General features: G+C 38.5%; 1 protein-coding gene across 2 annotated transcripts in view; it reads right to left on the minus strand.

Annotated features, from left to right (window-relative positions):
- Positions 1-27516, minus strand: part of NCOA2 (nuclear receptor coactivator 2) — a 275696-nt gene that overhangs the window by 44442 nt on the left and 203738 nt on the right. For both annotated transcript variants that reach the window (XM_026662482.1, XM_026662487.1), the window contains 7 exons: positions 23799-23902; positions 19327-19504; positions 17577-17762; positions 16480-16581; positions 16251-16391; positions 13027-13174; positions 9181-10450 (listed from right to left, as the gene is read on the minus strand). In XM_026662482.1, the coding sequence (XP_026518267.1) occupies positions 9181-10450; positions 13027-13174; positions 16251-16391; positions 16480-16581; positions 17577-17762; positions 19327-19504; positions 23799-23902 (2129 nt within the window). The remainder of the gene's footprint in view (positions 1-9180; positions 10451-13026; positions 13175-16250; positions 16392-16479; positions 16582-17576; positions 17763-19326; positions 19505-23798; positions 23903-27516) is intronic.

A 27516-nucleotide genomic window follows, 5' to 3' on the forward strand; every position in this document is an offset into this window, starting at 1 on the left:
TCCATCCTTAAACATATGTAGTTAAAATTCTTCACACACAAACTTTGAAAATTGTTAAAAATTATGACCTCCTATTCTAGCATTTTCACCACAGAAGACTTTAAAATCTTTGGATATATTTTGTATCAAAACATATATACGAGGCTTCTATCAGGATCAGGACCTTTCTTAGGCATTGTACAAACACAGAATACAGATTCAGTCACAGCAGCCATTTGAAGGGTGGGGAATACAAAAACAGACACACACACACACACACACCTTGTATATACAATTCTTAATGTAATATTTCCTCCCTTACTATTCCTCTAAATTGTGAGCCTATACACTTATTGCTAGATTTCTTGTAGGTGAACCACAAAGTACTACCCTCTCCTCCTCCAATTCCCACCCATAGCCTTATAGATCAGTTCAGAGAGCATGATCCACACAAAAGGTGTGGTGTGAAAGACGGGGGGTGGTCAAATTTGGGAGATATAGACAGGAGCATGGTCAAGGCTGGCACTGTTGGCCTGGCTGAGTGGGTGGGAAGCAATGTGATAAGAGATGGAGTATTAGTAAGGAAGGCAGAGCTCTGAAGAGCCTTGAACTTGTTATGGAGGAAGTTGATGAAGAGATACAAATATGGGGCAGGCAAGGAAGTTGATTTTAGAAGCTGCATTTTATATGAATTTAGGGGCAGGGAGGAGAAGGTTGAAAGAGTCATGAAGGGAGCAATGATGGGCATCATAAATATCAGAAGGATGATACAGTATACAGGGGAATTAAGACATATGGCCTTCATTAAATAAAATTTGTGTAAACTAGGGGGGAAAGTTTTGCATGTGCAAGTTGTATTTTTGTTTTTTTAATACTCTGGCTACTATAATTCTGGGTTATACAACAGGCATAACAAAAGCTAGGGATGAAAACATTGGATCCAATTTAGTCACAAAATGTCATTCTTCCCTAGAAGATATTTTCATTTCCCCTGAGGAAGAGGCAACGAAAAACCTGGTAAGGAAAGGCCAACGATAACAGATGTCTTATAACAATGCAACTAGCTAACTACCCCTTTTTGTTGTAGTGTAATCAGTGTTGCTGCTTTATTTTCACTTTTAACTGAGAACAGGTTTCAGAATTACCAGGCCAGTTTCAAAGAGAAAAACAAGACACTACTGTTAGGGCCAAATTCTCCCCTCACATGCGTACAAAAACCCTTTGATATCCACCCTCAAATGGCACCACATGTGAAGAAACTGGTGCAAAAAATCTCTAATTGGCTGCCTTTCATAGGATTTCTCCACTGATTTTAATTCTGTACTCAATTTACTTCCTTAGTGGCCTAGTTTGAACTTTAGGTAGGGTACAAGGCACACCTTAAACTCCCTATGTAACAACAATTTCAAAAGTGCTGTTCCTGATACAGCTCTGATGATCACAAGAGAGTCAAACTGTGTACAGAAAACCTATCTTTACAACAAAGCAATGACACTAAACCCCACAAAGTACTAACCCAGTCATGCTTAAAAATGGTCACAAGTATTTTACAAAGCACCTTTCCAGACAGTACTGTATGGATGAACAGTGTTCCAAAGCTGAAATTAACTTTGTTTTCATCTACTCCACTAATACTAATGTTTCTTTTGTAAAAATAGATGCTATTTCATCTTAAGCATTTAAACAGTTTCAAAATATATTGGTCTATAAGCACTATTGTATCAACTTTAACCCCTGCTAAATCCTTCCATTTATCTTAATGGAATTTGGATCAGACCCTAAATATTTCATAGTCAATGTTTTTGTGGTTCCCCTCTTGTCTGCCGCGGGCAACAAGGCCATTTCTTCTCATCATTCATGAGGCCAATATCATATTTCCCCCACCATCATGTGAAAGCCGCCAGTAGGGGCCTTTTTAAAAAATTGGGATTTTCATGCTGGGAGGAACTTTAAAATATATTGTTCCTTAAAACCATAAAGGTGACTACACCTCTACCCCGATATAACGCAACCCGATATAACACGAATTCGGATATAACGCGGTAAAGCAGTGCTCCGTGGGGGCGGGGCTGCGCACTCCGGCGGATCAAAGCAAATTCGATATAACGCGGTAAGATTTTTTGGCTCCCGAGGACAGCGTTATATTGGGGTAGAGGTGTATTTGTTAATTATTTGTTTAGCATAGACAACATGCTCATTGCTGAACAACATACAAAAATAAAAAGTCTCTGTCCCAAACAGGTTATAAGTTAAAAGACACAGAAAAGACAAATGACTGGGGAGTGAGGTTGGGAAGGAGGGAGAATGTTTGGTGGGGGATGATTTAGGGGTGTTCACTTACACCCAAGGATGCATACACTCCTAAAATGAAGGCTGTGGAGCTAAGAAAACTTGGCTCTCTCTGTTCTCTCTCTCACCCTTTCTTCTGCCAGCAGCACCACTTCCCTTCTGCATTTCTACACTCTCTAAACTCTGGAATACAATGCTTCGATCCTGCCTCCAGCCCATACAGGAGTCTGCCTGGTCCTCAACAGCCAGACTTCTTTCCCTGCCTTATACTTTAGAACAGAGCTGCTTCTGATCTCTACCAGGAAATCTCCACCCCAGTCACAGGGAAGCAAGGGTCTAGCAGTGGGGTAGGCAGAGCAGAGTAAGAAGATAAACTGGGCTGGGGGTGGGATTGATCCTGCCCAGGAGTCCTAACTCAAGTCTCTTCCTTTCCTACACAGCATTCCCTAGCATCCTTCCCTGCAAGCCAGGAACCTGGTGAGTCCCTGGGGCTTGTCCAGGAAAGTTAAGATGAATTAACTAAAGCTGTGACGTTATAGGCATAAGTTAGAACACATTTTAACTTCAGACTCATAGACTTTAAGGCCAGAATGGACCATCATGATTATCTGTCTGACCTCCTGCACATTGCAGGCCACAGAACCTCACCCACCCACTCCTGTAATAAACCTCTAACCTCTGCCTGAGCTATTGAAGTCCTCAAATCATGATTTAAAGACTTCAAATTACAGAGAATCCACAATTTACACCTGCAAGTGACCTGTGCTCCATGCTGCAGAGGAAGGTAAAAAAACAACCCAGGGTCTCTGCCAATCTGACCCATGGGAAAATTCCTTTCTGACCTCAAATATGTTGATCAGTTAGACCCTGAGCATGTGGGCAAGACACCCCAGCCAGAAACCTGGGAAAGAATTCTCTACAGTAACTCAGAGCCCTCCCCATCTAATGTCACATCACCGGCCACTAGAGATATTTGCTGCTAGCATACCATTGTATGCAGTTTCATCATATCATCCCCTCCATAAATTTATCAAGCTCAGTCTTGAAGACAGTTAAGTTTTTTGCCCTCACTGCTCCCCTTGGAAAGCTGTTGCAGAACTTCACTTCTCTGATAGTTAGAAATCTTCACCTAATTTCAAGCCTACACTTGTTGATGGCGAGTTTATACCCATTTATTCTAGTGTCCACACTGGCGCTTAACTCCTCTCCCTCCCTGGTTCTTATCCCTCTCATGTATTTATAGACAGCAATCATATCTCCCCTCAGGCTTCTTTTGGTTAGGTTAAACAAGCCAAGCTCTTTGAGTCTCCTCTCATAAGGTAGGTTTTCCATTTCTCAGATCATTCTAGTAGCCCTTCTCTGCACCTGTTCCAGTTTGAATTCATCTTTCTTAAATATGGGAGACCAGAATTGCACACGGTATTCCAGATGAGGTCTCACCAGTGCCTTGTATAATGATATTGCCTTGTACTGTATAATGATATTTCCCTGTCTCTACTGGAAATACCTCTTTTGATACTCTCATTCAGATGATCTTAAATCTCCTCAAACTACAGAAAACTATGGCCACTTTACTTCTGAATGACAGCATCCACACAGAGGTTTAATGCACTTTAACTAATGCTATGAAGTTAATGTGCATGAGTTAATTTGTCTTAAGTTTCCTGAATGTCCCATGTAGACAAGCTCCAGAAGATGTAAAACACCTCTGGGCTTGTCAGCATTCTAAGGGTTAAGACTAAAAGCTTTACATGTACAGTATTTACTGTATCTTTTTCTTTTATCTTTTACCTCATTTCCTACTTACAAAAGTCACTGCTAGATAAATTAAATATCTGGGTCCCTCACATTCTATCTCCTCCATCTTTTGATCCTCTGGGCCTGCCATGAAGTAACAATGTAAAATTTGTGGCAACACAATCCTTTCCATAGGAACAGACTAGGTCATAGGCCTATAACGATGACAACTGCAGGACCAACCAGGAAGGGAAGAATGTATGCTGCCACTGAAGATATTTATGTTTCATTGAGGGTTTTCTCAGGTCACAGGAAAAATAGTAATGCATTATTCTAGCTTGATGCTGTGCCTGGATCTCCACATTGTGACAGGATTACAACAGTACTGCACTGGCACCACTTGTCCCTAACCGTTAAATCCTATGTCAGGTTTGCTGTCTTCTGTCTTTCTAGTGGTGGAATGTTAATCTTTTTAACCTAATCTCCTATAATTCACATCCTACCAGAAGAATGACCTTAAGTAAGGCTGGAAATAGGTTTTCAAAGCTGTAAGTAATAGGTTTCAGAGAGGAGAGGCTCCCCTTTAAAGATTTAAAAGTTTGAAACTGAAGCAAAATGTTCTTCAATAGTTGCAGCCAAGAGGAGAAAGGATGGTTTTGGTTAAGGAAGAGGACTGGGACTGTAAGCTTTGGGCTCAGTTCCTGGCCCTGCCACAGACTTCCTGTGTGATCTCTTTCTGTGCCTTGTGATGATCAATTTGTCAATGTTTGTGAGGTTTCCTGATACTAGTGATGGAGACTACATAAGTACAATATCTATATAAAAAGAGAGACAAGTTATTTTGGCTGATTAGTATGTGCAGTGAGGGAGAGACAATGTGGTCCACTGGTTAAAATAGGGGACTACAATAGGTGACCTGGGTTCTATTTCCTACTATGTACGGCAGTGGTTTACTGTGTGATGTTGGATAAGCCACTTCACTCCTGCGTGCCTCATTTTCTTCTTTTCAAAGCACTTTGAGCGTATATCATGAAAGGTATTTTATAAATGCAAAGCACCTTGTGCATCTTGAAAAAATCAATTGTTACTGAAGGACACAGTCTTAAAACAATATTTGAAGATCTGTGCATATTTGCCTATTTAGTTACAATAGCAAATAGGCATTATATAATCACCTTGCTTTTCAGGGGCTCATCAAAAATTTGTAATGAGCAGTTTTAGTCACACACATATAGATGTAATTAGCAACTATCTTAACTCCTTTGTAGCATTTTAAACATTGTCCTCAGATTATTTGAGAGACTTGATAAGGTAAATATGAAACAAACACCAAGATAGATGCTGAAAAATGTAGTCATATTTATGATATAAGCAAAATCTCTTTAATAAATTATTTCAGTCCCAATAATATAGCTAATCAAACTGTTTCTTTTTTTTAATCACGGATTATGGAAATATTGCTCATATACCCAAAGTACAACATTTCTAGTTACATTCTGTTTTCATTTTCATGGAAAAGTGTTCATATTTTGACATTTGTATACTTTAAACCTTAGGTCACCTATATGGATATAATCTACAGCTCCTAGCACTGCCAGGATATTTTCTGTCTACATTCCTCCAGATTTGGACCTATCTGTGTCTTAAATATCTAGTAACAGAAACAACAGAACTGTCTAAACACCTAATGCTACTCAGTAACAATAAATGATGCCTTATGAAAACCTTTTGTTTTAGAAAACAAGTCTTCTTTTCTCACTCACCTCCCATAATTGCTTAAATTGGAATTGCAGGCCATTTAATAGTGTATGGGTAAGATTATCATCATCACATTGAGAGGGAAAAATGGTATATAGACACTGGAAATATTTTCCACTATTTGAGAAAGGTTTCCTGTCAGTTGCTGGGCTCAGTAGACGTATACGTTTAAACACACTACCTAGAAGAATGCTATTTTTAGTATGGTGGTGCACTTCAAAGCATTTCCTGTTCAGAAAGTGTTACACTAAAAATAAAAGGAGAAAACGTAATGGCTCTTTTTGCATCAGAACACAAAGACTCCCCCTTACCCAGAAACCACTCTCTTATGGGGTTGCTTAAAAACTTCCTGTGACATGGCACAATGAAATGAATAATTAGTTAAAAATACAACATCCCTTTGGGGGGGAAAATCTTAAATAAACCTGCACAGTAGGTAACAAAAGCACAAAGGAGGAATATATATACATATACATATAAATACATATAAAGGAGGAAGAAGAGGGGGAGGGAAACGACACAGGAGGATGGAAGAATTTAGAACAAGAGTCTGTGTCCTAGTCTTGTATTAAATAGTTCCAGCTTTGATCTAAATTTAGGTAATGAGCACTTCCTGTGAGAAACTGTTTTCCAAAGCTGAAAAGTTTTTGATGCTAAAATATTTTCAGTGATTTTATAATTGGGGTAAAGTGGTTATTTATATAGGGTACTGGCTTGCAGTTAGATAAATGCTTACATTGTTCTATACTCATCACCACTTCCTTTCCTACTTAATGCTGGATTTCACTTGGTTATTCTGGTCAAGGTTTCACAGAGTCTTAAATAAGGTTTTGAAATTATCTTTTAAAAAAAAATATCTTCAGGGATTCAGCGTTCTTACAAAACAACTGCTGCCATTTAGGGTATTTTTGACATCTCCTTACTTGCCACTCAACTAAACTTCAGTATTGCCAACTCTCATGATTTTTTCATGAGTCTTGCAACATTTGGTGTTTTTCTTACAGCCTCAGCTCTGGTAGTCATGTGACTGAGAATCTCCGCTTTCACTATTATTTTTTTTTAAAAAAAGAAGTTTCTAGCTCCTATGGCTGTGGAGAAGAGCTTGAAAACATGAATATTGTAGGCTGAAAAACCAAAAGGAAAAAAAAATCCAAAATTTATTATTTTTAAAAGTCTCAAGAGTTTTTGGACCCTGACATATTTTTGAACACTTGGGACTGGCAATACTGAAACTTAAACTTCTTCACTGAAAGTTAGTATACTTACACATTTAAATTTAGTGGATGGATACCTAGCACAAGTCTCTAAGCAATTTCCTCTCCACAAAATATATGTATTCACCATAGAATATATGAAACTGAAATTTTAATTAGTGGAAAGGATAGCAACCGGGAACCATGACAGTACCCTATTGCCTCTTTTAAGAGCACCAGGCATAAATACTCAAATAATTCTTCTAGCAACTACCAGATGGTATATTCTTGTGCTAGTTGAAACTTGGAAGTCCTTCCTTACATCCCAGTGTAAATCTGACATAATTCCATTGACCTCAGTGAATAACTCCAGATTTCCACTGGGATAACTAAGAGAATTTGGTTCGGTACATTTGAAGTGGTTTATTGTTGTCAATTTGGTTTTAACATTCTGTACATCCATGATTTTTCTAACCTAATGAAGTATTAAGTTCTCATTTAGAATCCGATTGCTCCCATTCTAGCTATGTTTAAGGCATTACAGAATATTAGCTGTATAGAGAACTGCATTAACATCCAGGCCCGAGGATTAATCACTAAGGAAATTAGTATAATTTGGCTCAGTTTCCCTCCTGAAGGGTACGAAGGATTGAAAAATTATAGTCGCTCCTCAGGGATGGTAGCAGCTGTCAAGACTTATCCAAGCAAAAGAAATAAAGGTGGCTTAGAAAATGCTTAGTTGTATGTGCTCTGAACAGTGGGATGGTGCCCTGCTGTAATAGCATTTTTGGCTGCTGTGTTCCATGATTATTACCTTTTCTCTAGAACTGCCTATTGGTTAGAATCTGCTGACACAGCAGATGGTGTGCAGTGGTTTAGGCTTAGGACATGCGGTCTATCCCCCAAAATCAGGAAGGGGGAAATGGTAGAATAGAATTCCCCACAAAAACAAGCAAGCAAGCAAGCAAACAAGCAAGCAAACCCACACCTAAGAATCAAATTAAATATGCACAATATAAAAGGAAAAAAACACGAGTTTGAGAGAGTCATGCAGGTCTACATAATTTCTTAACTGATCATGATTTACAGAGTAAGGATTGAGGCACAAAGCATTGCTGAGGGATTAATGACCAGCTGGGAGAGTTGATGGCACAGGCTGAAGCTATGGATCATTAACCCCAGCTAGTCATTAATTCCCCAGGAAATGCCCTGTGCCAGAGCTGTTATTGCGATAACCCATTTTTAAAATAAATAAATAAATAAATAAATAAATAAATAAAACATATTAAAGGGGTTTACTTTTTGTGCAGTGTCATTATTTCCACGGAGCAGTGAAAACAGAATGATTCTGACTGCCACTGCTGCCACTGTACAGGATATTTCTGGGAAGTGAACCATGTACAGAAGCCAATCAAGTGTATTCTTCTGTTTTGTACAGACCCATCCACTTTACTCCTGGGCATTTTTATTTGGATTGAGTAGCACTCAGAAACCCTGATCAGGATCAGTGCTAGTGCAGTGCATACATAGGAAGAAATGATCACTGCCCTGAGAAACTAAGAAAGGAACTGATGGTTGAATTTTAGAGCTTTTTGAGTTAAAAACTAATGGGGTTGAACAAGGAAAGTCCTTCTGTTTTGTGTCTCATCTACAGGTCACATTCAGTACAAGCAACAACAAGGCAACGTCTGAATCAGCCCTGCAAACATATCTTTGGGAAAGCATTCATTCTAGGTGTGAGAAGTATAAATAAGCATGTGCTAAGAGTTAATCCAAGGTACCACAGCTTCCCCCTATTCTAAGTATAGATGAGATACCTTTTTAGTGCAGTGTCATTATTCCTGCAGAGCACTTTAGGTATCAGAGCACCTTAGCTATCAGTATGTGGTAAATGTTTGCACATGTTGACTTTTGAATGGTCACTGCTGTAATTCAGTCTGCTTGCTATCCAGCCGCATTCACACCACTGGTCTGTTCTCCCTAGAAGAGTGATGATCACAACCTATTAACCCATTTGGGTAAATACCACCATTTGGAGCCAAGACTGGAACTCAGGGAAAAAATGCTTTACCTACTAAGCTACCGACACTGTCAAGAGTCGCACTCTCAATGGAGCTATGGAAAGGGTGGAGAGGGAAGAAATGCTAGATTAGAACATCCGATTTACACAGAAACATCACCCTTGTAAGAATGAATTATCAAATTTATCCAAGAGACTTCTTACCTGTTCATTAGGCTCAAAGTTTATCTCCTCCTTTTCTGTCTTCATAGCTATTAACTTTGTGCTACTGGAAGGGTCTGTTTTACTGTCCAACCGCTCCAGTTTTGGGGTTATGTCCGGTAAACCAATATCTTTAGTATCATCTTTATCTAGCAAGTAACGAAGTAGTGCATTTTCTTTCTTCTTGGGACTCACTGGTTCCTGTTTAACAGTCACCTCTGAACCAGGAGCTGTGCTATTGGACTCCTGGTTCAGTTCTTTGCCTGTGGCCTCTGCTGTAAGTTTGGCCAAGTCTACAGGAGAACTGCTGTCCTGCAAGAGTCTGTGCAAAATTTTATGCTTCTCCTTGAGCGAGGTTCCATGTGCTGAACCAGAACCAGATAAGCCTCCGGTGGAGTCCTTGTTAGCATCTCCCATAGAATTTGACAAGGGTGGAGGCTCCATCTGATCAGATTTGGTGGTCAGCAGCTGTAAGAGCTTTGTCTGGCTTTTGCCATCATGCAGTCTGTTCTGTCCATCAGGCCTCTCACCACTGATAACCTGGGGCACATTGTTATCATTACTGTCTTTCTGTTCTCCTGAATGGCAGCTGCTCTCTGTTTGTCCAGTTGTACCTTCTGATTGCTCCCCATAAAGTCCAAAACAGTCTTTAGAGTCCAGGCTTCCCATTTTGCTCAGCTGGGGAGGATTCATATTAACGGGGGAATTTTGTAAATTACCCATTTTTAGGTCAGGTGAAGCCAACGATGACCCTAGAGAAACTCCATGACCCTCACTGAGGGCTTGAAGTGCATTTAGGGAACTGTTGGTGTAACTATGGCTATTTCCTGTGCTGCTGCAAACTCCCACAGGTGAATGCAAGCTTCCTGCAGGGGAAAACTGACTGGGTGGAATTCTAGGACTTCCTGCCACTCCAGGACTCACACGATGCCTTGGGGAAAGCATAGAGTTTGGCTGCCCTGGGTTCATGCCAGGGCTACTTTGTGAGGGACTATTCATTTTTAGTGCATAGTTACTACCCTGAGGAGTGGATGCTTGTATGCTTGACACATGGTTCATTCCCCCTGAACCACTAAACCTGCCTGCTGGCATGCCCATTTGTTCCTTTGGGCCATTTATGGCAAAATTTATATTGCTACTGATGGTCATATCCTGACCTGGGTTCCCACTGCACATGGCCTGATGGGCAGGGCTGCTGGAGCTAATTGGGTTCAATGTCTTCCCCATTGTTTGTCCAGTCAAATCCTGATTCATTCCACAGACATTTTGCTCTCTGTACCGTGAAGGGAAAAAACAACAGTCTATTAGCTAAAACGAAAGAGATCTTACAAGTTGCAATTACATTTTAAAATCTCTTTTAAAAATATGAGAGCAGACCTGCAATTAAAAATCAAGATAATGCTTTTGACAAAAGCCATCTACAATTACCAGCATTGCTACACATGCACAGTTTTCAATGAACAACTACAGTATGTTTTTCAGTAGCTTATTAATACATCTATGGTTTAAAAGAAAAAAAAATTACACTTCAGTTAAATTACAAACAGTAGATAAAAGTAGATAGGTTACAATTACAATCTCTCTATATACCCAATATATCTCTTCCCTCAATACAGAATGAGTTACCTTCCATAACTGAGGGAGGTTTCAACTTCTTAATTTCACCTCCTTAAAAAAAATGTCCTAGAAATACATATTTATATTTGCAAAAAGAACAGGAGTACTTGTGGCACCTTAGAGGCACTCTATATGCATCCAAAGAAGAGGGTTGTAGCCCACGAAAGCTTATGCTCTAATAAATTTGTTAGTCTCTAAGGTGCCACAAGTACTCCTGTTCTTTTTGCAGATACAGACTAACACGGCTGCTACTCTGAAACCTATATTTATATTTGTATTTATTTAAATACATATTTATAGGACAGCTGTGGCCAGCTGTTCACCAGAATTTTGAACTTCTGTGAACAAACCCTGCCATAGGCTTGGAGCTTCTGTGGCGTTTGCCAGCTAGGCTCCCAGTGAAAAGCAAGTTTAAAAAGTCACATCAGAGAGCTGCCAGAAATGTCTAAGCTGCTCCAAGTATGGGAGCCAAGAAAACTACTGGAAAAAAATTCAGAATGAGATGAGTGTGCCACCATTCTGGTTCTGGACAGATTTTTCATATGCAAGGTGAAGCTCATATCACAGAAGAGGGTAGAAAAAAGCAGCAGACAGAGAGAAAGGAAACTTGGAAAAAGTTCTTTAAAGAACAGCTAAGTAAAATGTAGACTAATTATATTCTGTGAGAATGCAAGGTTTTTTATTCTTCTGTTGTAAAAATTAAGCTTGTTAAATCAGACATTTTTTCAAGCTCTCAGAGCTTTAAAGGGACACTGTCAGGTAGTTTAGATCAAAAAATTTAGATTCTGAGGGGGGAAAAAACACCAACAAAAAACCCCAAACCACCTGGGTTTTCAAGAACAAATATTAATGGAAGTCAAGTATCAGAGGGGTAGCCGTGTTAGTCTGAATCTGTAAAAAGTAACAGAGGGTCCTGTGGCACCTTTAAGACTAACAGAAGTATTGGGAGCATAAGCTTTCGTGGGTAAGAACCTCACTTCTTCAGATGCAAGACATTAATGGAAGTGTGTTCATGAACTTTTAATTTAACATATAAGCATTTTTGTTTGGATTTAAACATTCCTTTGCAGTATTTGCCCAGTGTAAGAACTTCAGCCAAACATTCAAACCTTGCAGTGCTAGCGCATGAGAACCAGGAAGAGAAGCTGACTACAAACCAACCCTTAGCTATTTTTATTAGCTAAGTGGAAGTAAACAACATAAATAGTAAAAACTGAAAGGATATTTAAAGCCCATCTTGCTATACCAAAATGTATAATTTTTGACCTGACAATTCTTCCTTAATTTACAACTTTTGCAGACACTCATGAAATACTAATCCAAACAAAACACATTTCAAGTTGTTAAATAGCAGTTTTCAGTGAGGTGAGTGCAATTCCCAAATCCATAATTGCCATAAAATTGTTTCAGTTTGAATTAGATTTATAGCTGTATTCTTCTCCCTAAACAAGTAACGTAGATATGCAGTGAAACAGCACAGTGATGAAAAACCCTGAGTAACAGTTGTACATTGAATATGACACAATATACAAGTACCTTTAATGACCTAATTCATAATTTATTTTTGAAGTGATAGGGTCAGTGATTATTTACTCTTGAATTCAATACTGTTGACTTGTCTCTCACTTTTTGGAGGCAATTCTCTGGAATTAGGGTGCCATATATTAATGTATTTTGCATCAGAGTGTGTGGTTGTGAAATCATTACTCCAAGCACCAACATGATCAGGTGATGTGACTGCCAGTCTTGCAAAGTGACATATTTTGTGCGCCCAAAGCATGCTCTAGTAGTCACACTGCAGTCTTTCACACACAGCTATGCCCAGGCCCATGACACACCCTGAACTACAGGAATTTACCTCTGACGTTTTTAACAGGTAGTTGTGTCATGGCAAAGCAAGGCAAGCCAAGTTTCTGGTTTCTATCACGCAAAATGCACAGGGAACTAAAATACTAAAATTAAAAGCATGAGCTCAAGGTAGATTTTGTGATACTTAACAAGAGTCCTAGAGGGGAAAATCCAGCATGCTATTTGCCTAGTCATTGAGCACAGCCTACACAGTCTCTTACTGATCTCAACAACTTTTATTTTGCTTTAATGGTAGCAGTGGTAGACCATCTGAAATGTCGATCAGTCTAAACAATCTATACAATACAACTCTGTACTCTCACTATGTCTGTGCGCAGAGTGGGGAAGTAAGGGAAAAGGCTTATTAAAAATAACAAATATTACCTGTGAAGCATATGCAAGGATATTACAAGCTGAGGTTCACTAGTAGTCTGAGAACGGATGAGCTTGCTCTTCGTTTGGGCAGCAACTATAGTGCCATCAGACAAGGAAAATCGATAGACAGAACTGAATGCTAGTCCCTGCCTCAGCACTGTAAATAAGCAAACACCACAATTAATGAGGAACCATAATACAAGTAGATTATACACATAAAACCTAAATCCATCAGTAATGGCTGTTTGGGTGCATCCTTATGGTGTAACAGGAGTTGTGTGATTCACTTTACACAAGAAGTAAGGGCTATTAAAGAAAAAACGATGTTTTGAGGATTTTAAACACTGAGGTGCATGATGTAAAGTATATACAGTAAAGGAACGAGCACGTGCTGTAGAGCAATCACATCAAGAAGGCAGATGAAATAACAAATCTGCAATATACCTGAGAGAGAGAATCCACAAAAGCAGCAAAACTAGAACTTGGGAACACAATGCATTTCAGTGGAGGAGAGGCCCAGAAGCCAATTCCTCCTTTGAGTTAGCAGATATGCAATATCTTTTCTTTAAATATTTGTCTAATTCCTTTTGCTCCTCTTAGAAATTTTTCCCCATGCATATCACCTACTCCTCATGAAGACATCTTATGTAAATGTCGTTGCTATCCAGCCCTTTATCATATGTCCACCTCTTTTTTGTTCCTTGCTTAAATCGCCTGCAACAGCTATCCTCTCTGTTCCCTTTAAAAAATGCAGAAGCATCTCTAAAAGGGACACTTATCTGCATAAAAAAGCAAATATTAAAAAAAACCAAAAAACACACGATGAAACTTCTTATACAAGTTATTAAAATGATTATTAAAATTAGAGATGAGTCTAAGACACACTTCCCCAATGTTGGGGTTGTTTGGATTCATGATTTTGTTTTGATCTATAACATAGAGATATGCCGGGGCTCTTATGTTTGGATCTAGATCCGAATGTCACCAAATTCAGCTTTGTGGCTCCAGGTCTCTTGTTGTGACCCATCTCTAATTAAAACTGAAATATTTTAAAAAAAGCAAAATCTAAGCATTTATGCTGTTCGCTTACATTTTTGCCCTTAGATAGTGAAACTAGATCAACCAGTTTCAATTTCTGATTTTCATGCACAATCTCAAAGCTGTTACGCTTCAGTTGCAAATATTATAGGGAATGTTTAAATGCCTACCCCTAATTGATTATTTCCCCAGAACTTAAAAAAAAAAAGTTTCTGTATCAGGTACCATCAAACATATTAGCTAAACAGCAACTAGACTAGATTTTGGAACTAAATCCTGACAGTCTCTCTCTCTCTCTCTCTCTCACACGCACACACACACACTTTCTGTGTATTTTTATTATTATGAATAGTATCTGCCAATCCCTGAATTGTTTTCTTTTTGTATGCTTTTTAATTTTCCCTGTCATAAAGAAATGATTATCACCAAGCACAGTTTTCCAAGTGTGGCTTTATTACTCCCTTATACAGTGCTAGAAGAGTTTCTTCACACTTGTAATTCTGGTATGATTGGTTTCCTTCCCTGCCCCCACACTGTTCTTATATAGTGTGCTGCAAGGTTTGAAAGTATTATTTTGGCAGTGAGGAAACAGGAAACACAAGTTAGACAACCAGAAGAGCTTTGGCAGAGTAAAAATGTAAAAGAAAAACAAAAACCAACAACTATGAAACAATGCAAAGCAGAATTTCACTGCAAGGTATGTCATTGTTTAAATTTAACCTTTGGACACCACAAAGTTCAGAGCTCTCAACCTTAGCAGCACAGGCATACACCACATCAGGAAATTCCAACACTTCATGCCAGCAGGATAGATGTGAAATCGCTACTTAAATCATTTTTCGAACTAATGCTTTAAGCAAACAAGAATGTTTCCGTAGTCCTCTTCCGGAAATGCCTTGTTTCTCACTTTGGCCAATAAAAGGAGAGTACATTTCAACGAAACCAGCCACACTTTGCATTTGTCACTGAGAATCAGCTTGAAAGACTTTCATTTTTGATTCTATATCCATAGTTCCTGTTTTCTGACAATGACCCAAAGTTGTATCTGGACTGAGTGTTCTCCAGGTATACCCTCTTTTGCTCTGTCCCCAAACTTCAGCAAAGCTGTGACCTGATGAAGTCTAAAGAGTCTGGGCCTAATAGGGTGGCCAGATGTCCAGATTTTATAGGGACAGTCCCAATTTTTGGGTCTTTTTCTTATATAGGCTCCTATTACCCCTCACCCCCGACCCGATTTTTCACATTTGCTGTCTGGCCACCCTAGGGCCTAAGACTACATTTCCTGTATGCCTAGCCAATGTGCTGTAGATTAGAATATTTTTTTAAATGCACAGTTTGTGAAACAACATGCCTGCTGTGTATGTGGCCATGCAGACTGTTACGTAAGTATAGGCAACACATTTGGAGCCAGATTCTGATGACCTTACATGTGGGAGTACTTTGCTCCATAATCAGCTACTCAACATAAGTAATCAGTATTTGGCTCATGGTTAGAGCTAGTGTAAATGATGTCTGAATAAAAAAATAAAATTACCTCACCCTAAGAAACATCATGGGAGACCTTCCACTACCCTACACTATCCTGCACTCTCCCTCCCTTTTTATCTATGTTCTTGACTGCTAGGGCAGTGTTCTAGAACACCTCCCAGCTGGTGGTCTGCCTTCAATGTAGTACAACATGCTACAGCTTACACTAGCTATCAGTGCTGCAGCTTCAACAGGTCACAGCGAAGTTTTCTTGTAGTGAATTTTGATAGTGAATATCCATTTTTTGTAGAGAAGTAGAATTAGAGCCTTGAATTGTCTCAGTGCACTGTAATGTGTACGCTGATAGTATGGTGAAATAATGTGTAATGAAAGTTTTCAGTAACCCCTGTCCCGATTTCTCTCTCTAAGACAGCTGCAATGATTTGAACATTTAAGCACAGATGGCTGATGAGTTACAAGCATATCACAAAGCACCCCTTTAATTTGTCAGAGTAGTAACAAGAATGGTAAGATTGAGACAGAAAAGTGGTGCAAGATCTCCCCAGAGATAAGTTTTCTTTACTGTTCATTGGAGATATTGGTTTAGAGGGAGGCTTTCAACATCCCTTAATCGTCCCATGTGGATGTAATGTAAAGAGAGCATGACCAATGCCCAAAGCAACAAACACACAATTTAAATACAGAAAACACTGAAATATTAACCTAACCTTCCTGATGATGCCTCTTGGCAAAAGATATCTCTCCCTCATGCTGTGCATGGAATCTTTGAATGCATCTTCTCACCAAATCCTCCCAGCCAGGTTTCATGGCTGCTCGCATAGTGCTAGTGTCTAGTGAAGTTATCTTGCCTGGGTTAAATAAAATAGTTGTTAGTGATTCTCTTAAAAAACTCCAACCAAAAAACCCCAACCTCCCAAAATTCTGTTTTCACAATACCTTGCAGATCTTGGCGAGTAGAAAAGCTCTCTGATGAGGGAGGAATTGGCCTTTCCTTCATTGGAATTCTTCTTGCCACACAAATCAAGCAAGACTGCAAATCTTAAATGAAACAATATTACGTTAGTATTTTTTGAAGCAGGGAAATCAATGAAGGGAAAGATTTTTTTTTTTAAAAGAACACAAAAGAAATATATCTTTCGTTACATTTTTGGATTAAACCTAATAGGTTTAGTACTCATGAAAGCAAGGGATGGAAAGCATTGATATGGTCTATGTTGTCCTCGCCTTCACTGAAAGTCACAGACTGGAAGGGTTTTCTGCAAGAAAATCTCTGTGAGGATTCCTTTGTGGATATTACCCTACATCAGCCATAACATTGCATTCAGTTAGATTCCGCTCTTAAATTTTCTTATTCTTGAGAAAAGCCTATGGCTCATAACTGATAGCACATTCAATAAACTTTTGCATTTATTTGCATGTGTATGTTTAGCTGTAGCTGGACAGGTTAGAAAATATTTAACAGAAAATAACATATTGCATGTATAGAGAATACAATTCTTGAACATTTACATAACTTTGCAATTTCTAAACCACATTCCTTCGAACATGTCTAAAGTACTTGTGCTTCTTGAGGAGGAAATTTCACAATTAGACACTCTGAGTGTTCAAAATGCATCTGAGAAAATTTAACTGATGGAGTAAATACTGAAGGAAATGTTGAACCATAATAGTCTTCACATTCTGATAACTCAAAAATTGCCTAACAAAATTTTGCTGTCAATGGGCCAAATTCCTCTTATAATTACACTGGTGTAAGTCCAGTGCATGAAACACATGAAGTTACACCCAATTTATATTGGTGTGTCTGAACAAATTGTGGGCATGCCAGCCTATGTAATGCAAATTAAGAGGAAAGTTACACAGTTTAAAGGAAAAGGGAAAGCTTGCATATCTTTTGTTCCCTGCTATGGAGAAACCACTTTATCTTGATTTCACTGCAGATCACTACTGATCTATGATTTTTTGGGGTAGGCCTGGAAGGAGAAGGTCAAGACATCATTAAAATAAGCAAAATAAAAATATACACCATTTACCTTCACCATCTTCCTTGATGGACTTTGGTTGAGAAACTGCAAAGCACTGCATAGTTTCATATTTCTGATGTGCTTCCTGGTTATCAGGGCCTTCTTCAGCATCAGTTAAAGGTTTTACCAGCATCCGACAATTAAAAGTATGGCTGTTGCGCCTAGGGGCTTCACCAGACCAAGGTCCCCCATTCACTGAGCAAAGCAAAGTTCATATAATAAGATTAGTCTCAGAAGTAGTCATTCCTACCAATCATCCGGAGTGCAGATGTAAAAAGAGAATTACTTATGGTGCTTTGTAAACTGGGGGAAACACTCATTTAATAAACAATACAATTTTGATATTAGAGTCCTATCCAGCTGGTGCAAAGTGATTTCATCCTTGTCACTTAAATGGATCACAGTCCCTAGTTTGTTCTGCCACCTAGTCTTTCCTTAGTTAAGCAGCTTAAAAAGAGAACAGAAAGGCAATACAAAGTTCTAAATACCTGCACCCAAAAAAGAGATGAAGCACCCTGATCAACTGTCTGACACAGCCATCAGTACTGGACAGATTATGTTAACTCTATCTTCCAACAGCCTAGAAGAAAGTGTGTGCAGTAATGTGTTTGCCAACACAAATCTGGGAGTGCGTTGGTTAATACAAAAGAGAAAGGCAATATCATTCAAAATGTATTGGACAGAGTAGGAACATTGGCAGATAAAGAATTAACATGCAGTGTACATAAACGTGAGGCAAGGAGGCGAGAGACAAATTAAAATGAGTATCCTCAGCTACGATGTAGAACACCGTAGGAGGATGACCTGGGTCCAATGGTGGATAAAACTAAAACCTTTTCCAGAGTGCTTAAGAGAAGTAAAAAAGGAAACAAAATCCTAGGATGCATAAATATAGGTACTGAACAAAAGTCAGAACAAATTATTCTAACACTGCATAAGGTACTAAAGAGGCCATATTTAGAATACCATGCACAGTCCTGCTCAGCTATTTGTAAAAAATAATAAATAAATGGAAAAGGTACAGGAAAGGCTGATAAGAACAATGCAGTGACTTACATTTCTTAGCCATTCAAAAATGCTTCATAATTTTCTATTCTTTAATATTAATCTTTAAAAAGAGGTTATGACGACCTCACTGACGTAACAATGTTACAATGAACAGAAATGCCATAATTCTGTTCAAACTATTGTGAACAAAGGGTACATGAAAATAAGGTAGTACTAAAAAGCTAAAATATAAGAAATAAGTAGAAATAAAGTATAAACGAACATAGCAATAGCTGCAACTAATACAAATCGTTCTTAAAAAGAAATGGGATAAACATTTGGGATAATAAAAATAAGAATGAAATAAAACATCTAATCACAAGACAGTTTCTGTCCTTCTATTGTAAAATGTCCTCTCTTCCTTGTAGTTATGAATCATTTCTTAGAATAACCAGTTTACATGTGGGAGGTGGGGGAGAACTCACACAGATAATGTTATCTGTGCTTGTAAGGATTCACTCTAAAGAACTTGCAGCAATGTCAGTCATACATCTGCCAGTTACTCTGAGCAGCTTTGAACAAAAGCTGAGACAAAAGGAGGCTGGTTTTGAGAAACAATCATTTGTTACATAGCCTATGGCCATACTGACAATAAACACAGTACATCTGACATGGACTTTAACTTAAGTAACTGAGTGCTATTAAGTGAAGCAATGAAAACATTGACAAATATAAATGAGCAACTGCAAATTTTTGTTGGAAATGAATATACCTAAAGATTTTGGCAGCAGGTTTCTGACAAATTCATTGTGGTCCCCTACATGCAGGATGCTATATACACTTGTGTTCATCAGCTCTTCTTGGTTGTACCTTAGGTATTGTGTCACATTCTCAGAAACAAACACAATGTTACCTTCCAGGTTCACTACAAAGAAGAACCCATCTAGGGCCTAGAAGAAAAACATGAAGAGAAAAGCCATAATCTGATTAACAAAAGATATACAGGAAACAATAACCTCTTTTAGAGGACAGATGTCTCTTCTCCTCCTCCCCTCTCCACCAGCTAGCTTGTACTGAAATGATGAGAAAAATACAAAATTCCATGTAGTGGATCAAATTCTACTCAAGATATAATAGTAACAAACTGAAAAGGATTGTAAGATGTAGATTTCATATCAACAGTATTGTGAAACCAGTACTTAAAAGCAGAAAGAAAAAATTGTATTTTGAAAGTCTACTGTGACAGCCAAGTTACTGGACTTTTTGAAAACTATTTGCTGACTTCCTTTTAAAACATATGCTGAATATTATATTTTTGTTTCTCCCCTAACCAGGAGAAAACAAAAGTTCAGGCTCAGTAAGACGTTCTCATGCAAAGATAAAAGCATTAGTTTGTTGCTTAGCAATGACTGTTCTTATGATGCAAGCATGACTGTGCATAAATGCCTAGGAATAACTCAGAACCTTCCTCGCTGTTTAATTTTATGACATGTAAACAGACCGGGGACAGAGATTTAAATTCAAACTATCAAATCCATTGGATTCAAGCATTCAATTACCAGCTCAGCCCACACGAACCTTCTGCCCCTTTGCCTGATATATTGACTCTTCAGAAGGCTGCTCTGAAAAAAAGTGTTTAACTTCCATTTTGATTTGGAAATGCAAGAAGGTAATTTTGTACCTATAGTCAGAGGAACAAACCACTGATAGGACAACAGGGTTATCCATGATTTTTTAGAAATAAAAGTGAGTGGATCCACACTATTGATAAGACTGAGTACAGCACAAGGAGGAGTTGTTACAGCACTGTAAATTGGCATGTGATATAAATGGCTAAATCTTTTATAATACACAACCTGCAATATCCTTAATATGCATTCGCAGCATAACTAGGCTGTAGATGTGTATTACAAATACTACACAGCACTGAGCTGTTAGCAGATCCAGATTTTAAAAATATATATAAAAAAAATCTGGCCATGGACCCATAGCATATCAAAAGGAAATCGCTTGTTTTATTATTTATATTACAGTAGTGTCTTCAATATGCTTGATGTTGCACAGATATACTGTATACAAAGACACAGTCCAGGCCCCAAAGAGCATACAATATAAAAACAGAAAGAAAAAAAAACCCAGAAGAAGATGGGTAAAAGAAGGCACAACATACAAGCAGAGCATTCAAGATAATGACTGGCAAATGTCTTGTTTGTTCCATTTTTAAATTATATATAATAAAAGTAAGATTGTAGGTGTATACACACACACACACACACACATTTATCATCTCCAACTGCTTTTGAATTTAGATATTTTAGGTGCTTGTTTGTTCTGTCAACTGTCAGAATTTTTAATCCTTATGTTTTGTCTGTTTGTTCTTTGCATTGTGTCCACTACCTTCTTTCTGTTTCTAATTATTTTAACCCTTGCCTATTTGTGAAGACTTGCCTCCTTTCTATATAGTTTCTTAACAGTTGCATACTTATTTATTTGTAAACTATACCTTTTAAAATGTTTTAATTTATTTAGGCCCCAATTCTAATAGCAAATCTCCTATTGACATCACTGGTGCAGATCAATGTCTTTTTGTATTTGTATCTATGCACGATGGCAGAGCCGTAACAAGGAATTTTTGCGCCCAAGGCAAGGGCCAACTCCAGGCTCTTCGGCGGCAGGTCCCGCAGTCCCTCTTGGAGGGAAGGACCTGTCGCTGAATTGCTGCCTCCGCTTCATTCATTCTTCGGCGTCAATTTGGCAGCGGGTCCCTCAGTCCCTCTCGGAAGACTTTCAAAGTCACAAATTGCAGGTAGTTGTCTAACAGAGTTTTCAGCATCTCAGTGATTCCCCTCAACTTATATGGTCCACAACCTAAAGCCTCCTATTATAGCAACCTCCTTGGTGGGGGAGTACTCCATGCAACTTCTTCACTGCTATTTCTTGAGCTGTCTAGAGGGATCGGTAAGTAGTAGCATGAGTCTGTGTAGTGATTATGGCCTATCTAGAGCGTTCTCATCTCCTAATGTTCAGAAGCAAAAGGCAAAATCAGTTTACTTTTAGGGTAACTGCTAGGCTATCAAACCAGCTTATGGCATCAAATTATTTAAAACTTATCGAGGTTTCTACTTTGTAATGCTGATTTCTTCTCTCTTCCCCAGATATACTGCACCATGGCAGACAGTTGGAACAATAATGTAATCTTGCACCCTTCCCTTCAGGACTCTTGCTCTGACAGGGGATCATATAAGGGGCAAAGAGGTTGGCAGAGAGAATAAGAGAACAGAAATTCTTTTAGAGGACGTACTAGAAAAGAAAACAAAGTTTTGTTCTTTGGGTTGCTGTGGATTATTGTCTCACTCTCTTTTGCACATACACTCCCCTGCCTTAAACAGGAAATCTGTGAAAATCCCATCAGAACTAGCAAATGATGATGAATTCTATTTACTTTCTTCAACAGGAAACACTTGCAAGTATGAGGACACCCCCTCCCCCAATTAAATTGTTTAATAGAAAAGAGAATTACATTTCTAAATCAGATAACTAGTATGCAGTCAGTTGCCTTTGCCATTATTTTCCTTACTTCATAAAGAGAAAAAAGTGGACTCATCAAGCCTATGAGACTTTTAAAGAGATGAAAATACTTAATTGCATTTCCTTACAAAGATAAAGATACACAGAATACATCTGTGGTCTTTTCACAGAGAATGCATAATAACTTTGCGACCTTTTAAGAATCTGTTGCGCAAAGGCTTGAGTTTATTAATATCATTTCTTAATTTTTTATGGTCAATGCAGAATGGTTTCACGGTAGAGGAGAAAAATAAATTAAATCCTAATAAAGTAACACGAGGGTATCACCTGTGATTTTAAATACCCTGTGTACTGCAATAGTTAAGCACAATAGGGTGAGATAGGGATAATATTTTAGCCTTAAATTAATTGTGTGTGTGTGATTAAATCAGATCTTTATGATCAATTAACATCTACATGAAGACTGGAATTACTACACTGCCATGTATGAGCTCTGAGGTTTAACTTTGCTTGTTAGCAAAAACAGCAACATTCAGTTCAGTGAGCAAGTGTAATAAATATTAATTAAAGTTTTCATCTATTGAGTGTAATGCACTAGTTATTCAGGGGACAACTTCTTCAGTCTGTCTAATCTGTCTAACCTATCTAGTGCTCTGCCTAGTAGTTGAGAATTTTTCAGTGCCCTAATTCCATATACAGCTCAGGAAACAGTGTCAAATTTCTGTGTTTTTATCTAATGAGTCATGGAAAGTAATTCAAATATTTATCATTGGTATATTTATTAGGGTTTATAGCTTGGCCAATGCTACATTTTGGGAATAATGGGGTAATTTATATATCTGTCAACCTTGGTTCCTCTAGCTAGACTCAGGGCTTTTTAGATTTGTCTAAACCAACATTTATTCCTCCTTACAGATAAAGATCACTGTCAGAATGTGTATTAAGTGTTTGTAACAGATCTTAAACAGATAAAATATCAGTGACAGAGAGTAAATGACAGTAGTTTAATATGTTAGCGTCCTAGATGACATGTATGCACTATAGATAACAATGATATCAAGGGTGCATTTAAGAGTTAAGGTTTCAACCATTCAGCCTCTTCTGATATCAATGGAAGTCACACAGTTAAAGTCATGCAGAATTCTTTGCTAAGCTAATCAAAAGATTTATCCTGAAGAATTCTCATGGATGTGTGTTTTTGTAATCAGGAGGGAAAACAATCATGTTACCTATGCAGAAATGGCAAAAGTAATTAAAACAATGTGTAGCAATGATGCATAATTTTAGAGAAATACTCCCTCCCCACCAAATGTATACTTGTTGTAAGTCAATGCGAGCATACAAATGGGTTTACTAAATCTCCATATTCCGGAAAGGCACACAGAATTAGGACATTTCATAAAAATATTGGAACTCAAGAAATATCCACAACTACAGTGGTTAAATATATAATATGATGCTATTGTTCTAATCCTGCTCCCCTGGGAATCAATGTTTTGTCACTGAATTAAATTCAATAGGATCAGCAGCATGCTCTGTATTTGTGATATGGAATGGCATCCTAAGTAGCAAGGATTGCTGTTTTATTGAAGTGATAACATTTGATCATGCCTTTAAGAGTGAGTTACAATTTGATTTTTTCACTCCATGACATTCATCTTGATATTATATGTAGCAGAATTAACTCCAATGTAAAGAAAACTTTGGGAACTTCACCTCAAGCATCATTGGTCCAAGTGCATCCTTGTCAATGACACTCTGACCTGTAGATGATACATCCGCTTTTTGTACTTCATCTTCATTGGCCGCCGCTGCTTTTTCTGCATTAAAGAGAACTACGCATTAAATGACAGAACAGAGCTCTTAAAAAGGTATTATCATTTTTCAAGTCCACAGTAGTTTGTGACAGATACCAAGCAAACCACTATGACTGAGATTAAAGAAACCTCCATTGTGATATGGGGAAGCAGGGCTAGTGGGTTAACTTTTCAACTCTGGAATTGTAGGCTCAAATCCTTCTGTAGGATAGCAATGAAATAGATATACAGTAGTGGTTTCATCATGGTCCCTAGTAGATATTTGACTAAAGTACAGAGCAAACACACACACAGTCTGGCATGACAGGCACTCTTTGCTTACAAAGAGGTGGAGAGCAGACTGGAAGACCTTGCAAAGCACCTGTCTCGTTGTCCCTGCACTACATTTAAAAAGAAAATGGAAGCTAACAACATTAGACTGATCCGGCGTTCACGCATAAGTGAAAGAGTCTTTGCACTCCCATTTCCACACCACACAATTATTATTGTTTATCATTTTAAATTCACATTATATTATTCACACTATAGTTTTCCCCCCCACTGTCATTTATGCATATTTACCAATATGCACATAAAATACATATAATTTCAAGAGCACTGCATGAAAATTAAATGATAAACAGAAGCAAACAATAACAACTTTCTGGGAGCATACCACCACCTATGCTAATGTTTCAATTATACGCATCTGAACACTTTGCACCCTTGTTTGTGCTCCATGCTGCAGTACTGATTAAACATTCAAACCAGAATTTTGGCCTCAAAATATCTTATAAATCAAATTAATTTAGCAAATCTGCACTCACAATCATGTCAATCCATATTAATTATTCTGTATCTCTTTTTTATTTTTATCTTGGAGTTTAAATGGGAACATTAGCAGAAAAAATATTACCTAAAATTAATGCAACATCTGATCATTGCATTATCTTAATAATCCTCAATTCAAAATACATTTTTAGTGACAGCCCAATATAACAGAAGATCTAAAAAGTAACCCAGAGTGACAACAGACTCCTAAAAATGATTGGATTTACTATTCAATGAAAACTTCGTAATATTTAGTCTATTGCTACATATGAGAAAATCTGAATGTACAGTTCCTGTGTCCCCTCAAAACAGAGAGACTGGTCACCAAAATCCTGGATTTCCCCAAGATCAGTGTACATCTATTAGAGATAAGGTGTAACAGAATCCTCGGTGGCTCCCCCCTCCAAGGGTGGGTGAATCTGACTGAACATACCCAGTTATCTACACTGGGTGGTTCTAACACAGTCTCCACTTCCTTATTATTTGCAAGGGGGGCTCTGGACTTTATGGGAATTCTTAAGTCTCTCCAGATGGGGGATCAAAATGAAAGTCACAAACACCAACACATTTGGGGATACTCCCTCCCTGTAGCTCCAGAAAAAGGGGACGGGGTGTGGCGTGTCTGCAGTGCTCCCAGCAATCCAGCACTAACATAGTGGGTTTCAAGGCTGGGTCTCTGAGTGAGGCTCAGCCTGTCTTAGGGCTGGTCCACACTAAGCCCCCAGTTCGAACTAAGATACGCAACTTCAGCTACGTGAATAACGTAGCTGAAGTCGAAGTATCTTAGTTCGAACTTAAAGGTACTTACCGCGGGTCCACATGCGGCAGGCAGGCTCTCCCGTCGACTCCGCCTACTCCTCTCGCGGAGCAGGATTACCGGCGTCGACGGCGAGCACTTCCGGGATCGATTTATCACGTCTAGACAAGACGCGATAAATCGATCCCAGAAGATCGATTGCTTGCCGCCGAACCAGCGGGTAAGTATAGACGTACCCTTACTGTAGGAGTCCACTGTACCCTCTTCAGGGTCAGGATGAAGGTTTCCAGGCTAGGGGTTCCCTCCATGGCTTCAGGAGTCACTCCTGCAGTCCTCTACTTGGAATAATCCTGATCCTTCCTCACTGCTGACAGTAGTTTCCTTCCTTTTAAAGGCCTCCTCCTATCATACATGATTGACAGGGCTGGAGGGGTGGGGCTAGCCCCACCACCAGGGCTAGCCCCACCACCAGGGCCTCTCTGGCACCTTCCTCATCTATGTGGGGTCTATACACACAGTGACATAAGGGTCCGTGAATATGTACTGCTTCATCTTAAATTTATACAGTACTTTTCATTCTGCTGGATCCTTACATGTCTAAAAGCTACAGGCCTACAGGAATCACTTCATCTATTACTGAAATACAGCCTGGGAGTAGAAGATAAGAGAGAATCGGACAATGGTCACATGGCACAACAATGGAAGGGTAGAGGATTTGGCAAGAGACACACATGCAAGTCCCTACGCCTTTTACTAAATTTGAAAAAAACAAAAACAAAAAACATTTACACAGTTTTTGTGATGATACAGCACACTTGATGTAAAATTTGTTCTTGTGACTACAAAGATTATCTACAGTAAATTATAAGCATGGGATTTTCAAATGCATCCAAGCTCCCATTGCCTTCTGTGGGAGATGTGTTGGGCCAATACTGAGTGCTTTTGAAAATCCCATATTGTTTTTACAATATGTTCATGCACAATATGATAGCATTGCAAACAACTTCTGAAATGTAATTGTGTGTATGATTGTTATGATTAATAAAAATAATTTAAATGGTATCTTAAAGAAGTATTATAATTAGGACAATATAATGTCCTCATTCTGTAACGGCAACTGACACAAACTAATAAGAGATTCCCATGCGTGGACTGAAGATGGCACAAGGCCTTTTTGGGAAGGGCAAGGAAGAAAGGTGGGCTGGTATCTGTCCCTTTGCTGAAAAAAATATAAAGTGTGTGTGTGGGGGAAATCTAGCTGTTCTCCATATGCTACAGGACAGCAGAGTTTGTACCATATTATGTTAATGCTGGAAATATTTTGACAGAAAAAAGTTTACTGATCCTGAAAGCTGGGTCCAGTTCCTAGGAAAGTCTGGGAGGCTGAGTCCCAGGTTGTAGCTGATATCATAAGCAGTCCCTGTTTTTTGTATTGCAGAAGACCTTTAATCACAGAGTTAAATTTTTCAGAATACCATCTTGCTGTCCACTTTAATTCCACAGTAGCCATCAACATTCTCTTGACGCCCTAGAGCTCAAGATTAATTCTCTATGCCATTTGAAAGATGGGATTCCAGCTTTTAGACAACATATAAAAATGGCTCTAGCTCCAAATTTTCTTGACATAGGGACCCTAAAAAATCATATCAGATGTGCAACAGCTTGGGGATAGGCAGGAGAGAGGTACTAAGCTAATTAAAACATTATTATGTTAATTTCTTTTGTGAACAATTATGGCTAGATGAATGTTGCAGATCATAGAAAATATCTGGCGCAGATCTGTTCAATGCATTGGTGCTTCCTAGTTGTTTCTTTACTGCATATACAAGGACAGGTTAAGTATCAGGAGGTAGCCGTGTTAGTCTGTATCCACAAAAACAACAAGGAGTCCGGTGCCACCGGACTCCTTGTTATTTTTAAGGACAGGTTAGTAATTTTCACTGTTTATTTCTCACATACTACTGATCAGTTGCTAAAGAGTCTTCAGACTATTACACTACAGAATTCACATTGCTCTTAATGCTCTTGGCTTGACCAGTATGTTGTATCT

The sequence above is a fragment of the Terrapene carolina genome, unplaced genomic scaffold (genome assembly GCF_002925995.2).
Source record: "Terrapene carolina triunguis isolate 2854851 unplaced genomic scaffold, T_m_triunguis-2.0 Scaffold58, whole genome shotgun sequence".
NCBI classification, from domain to species: domain Eukaryota; kingdom Metazoa; phylum Chordata; order Testudines; family Emydidae; genus Terrapene; species Terrapene triunguis.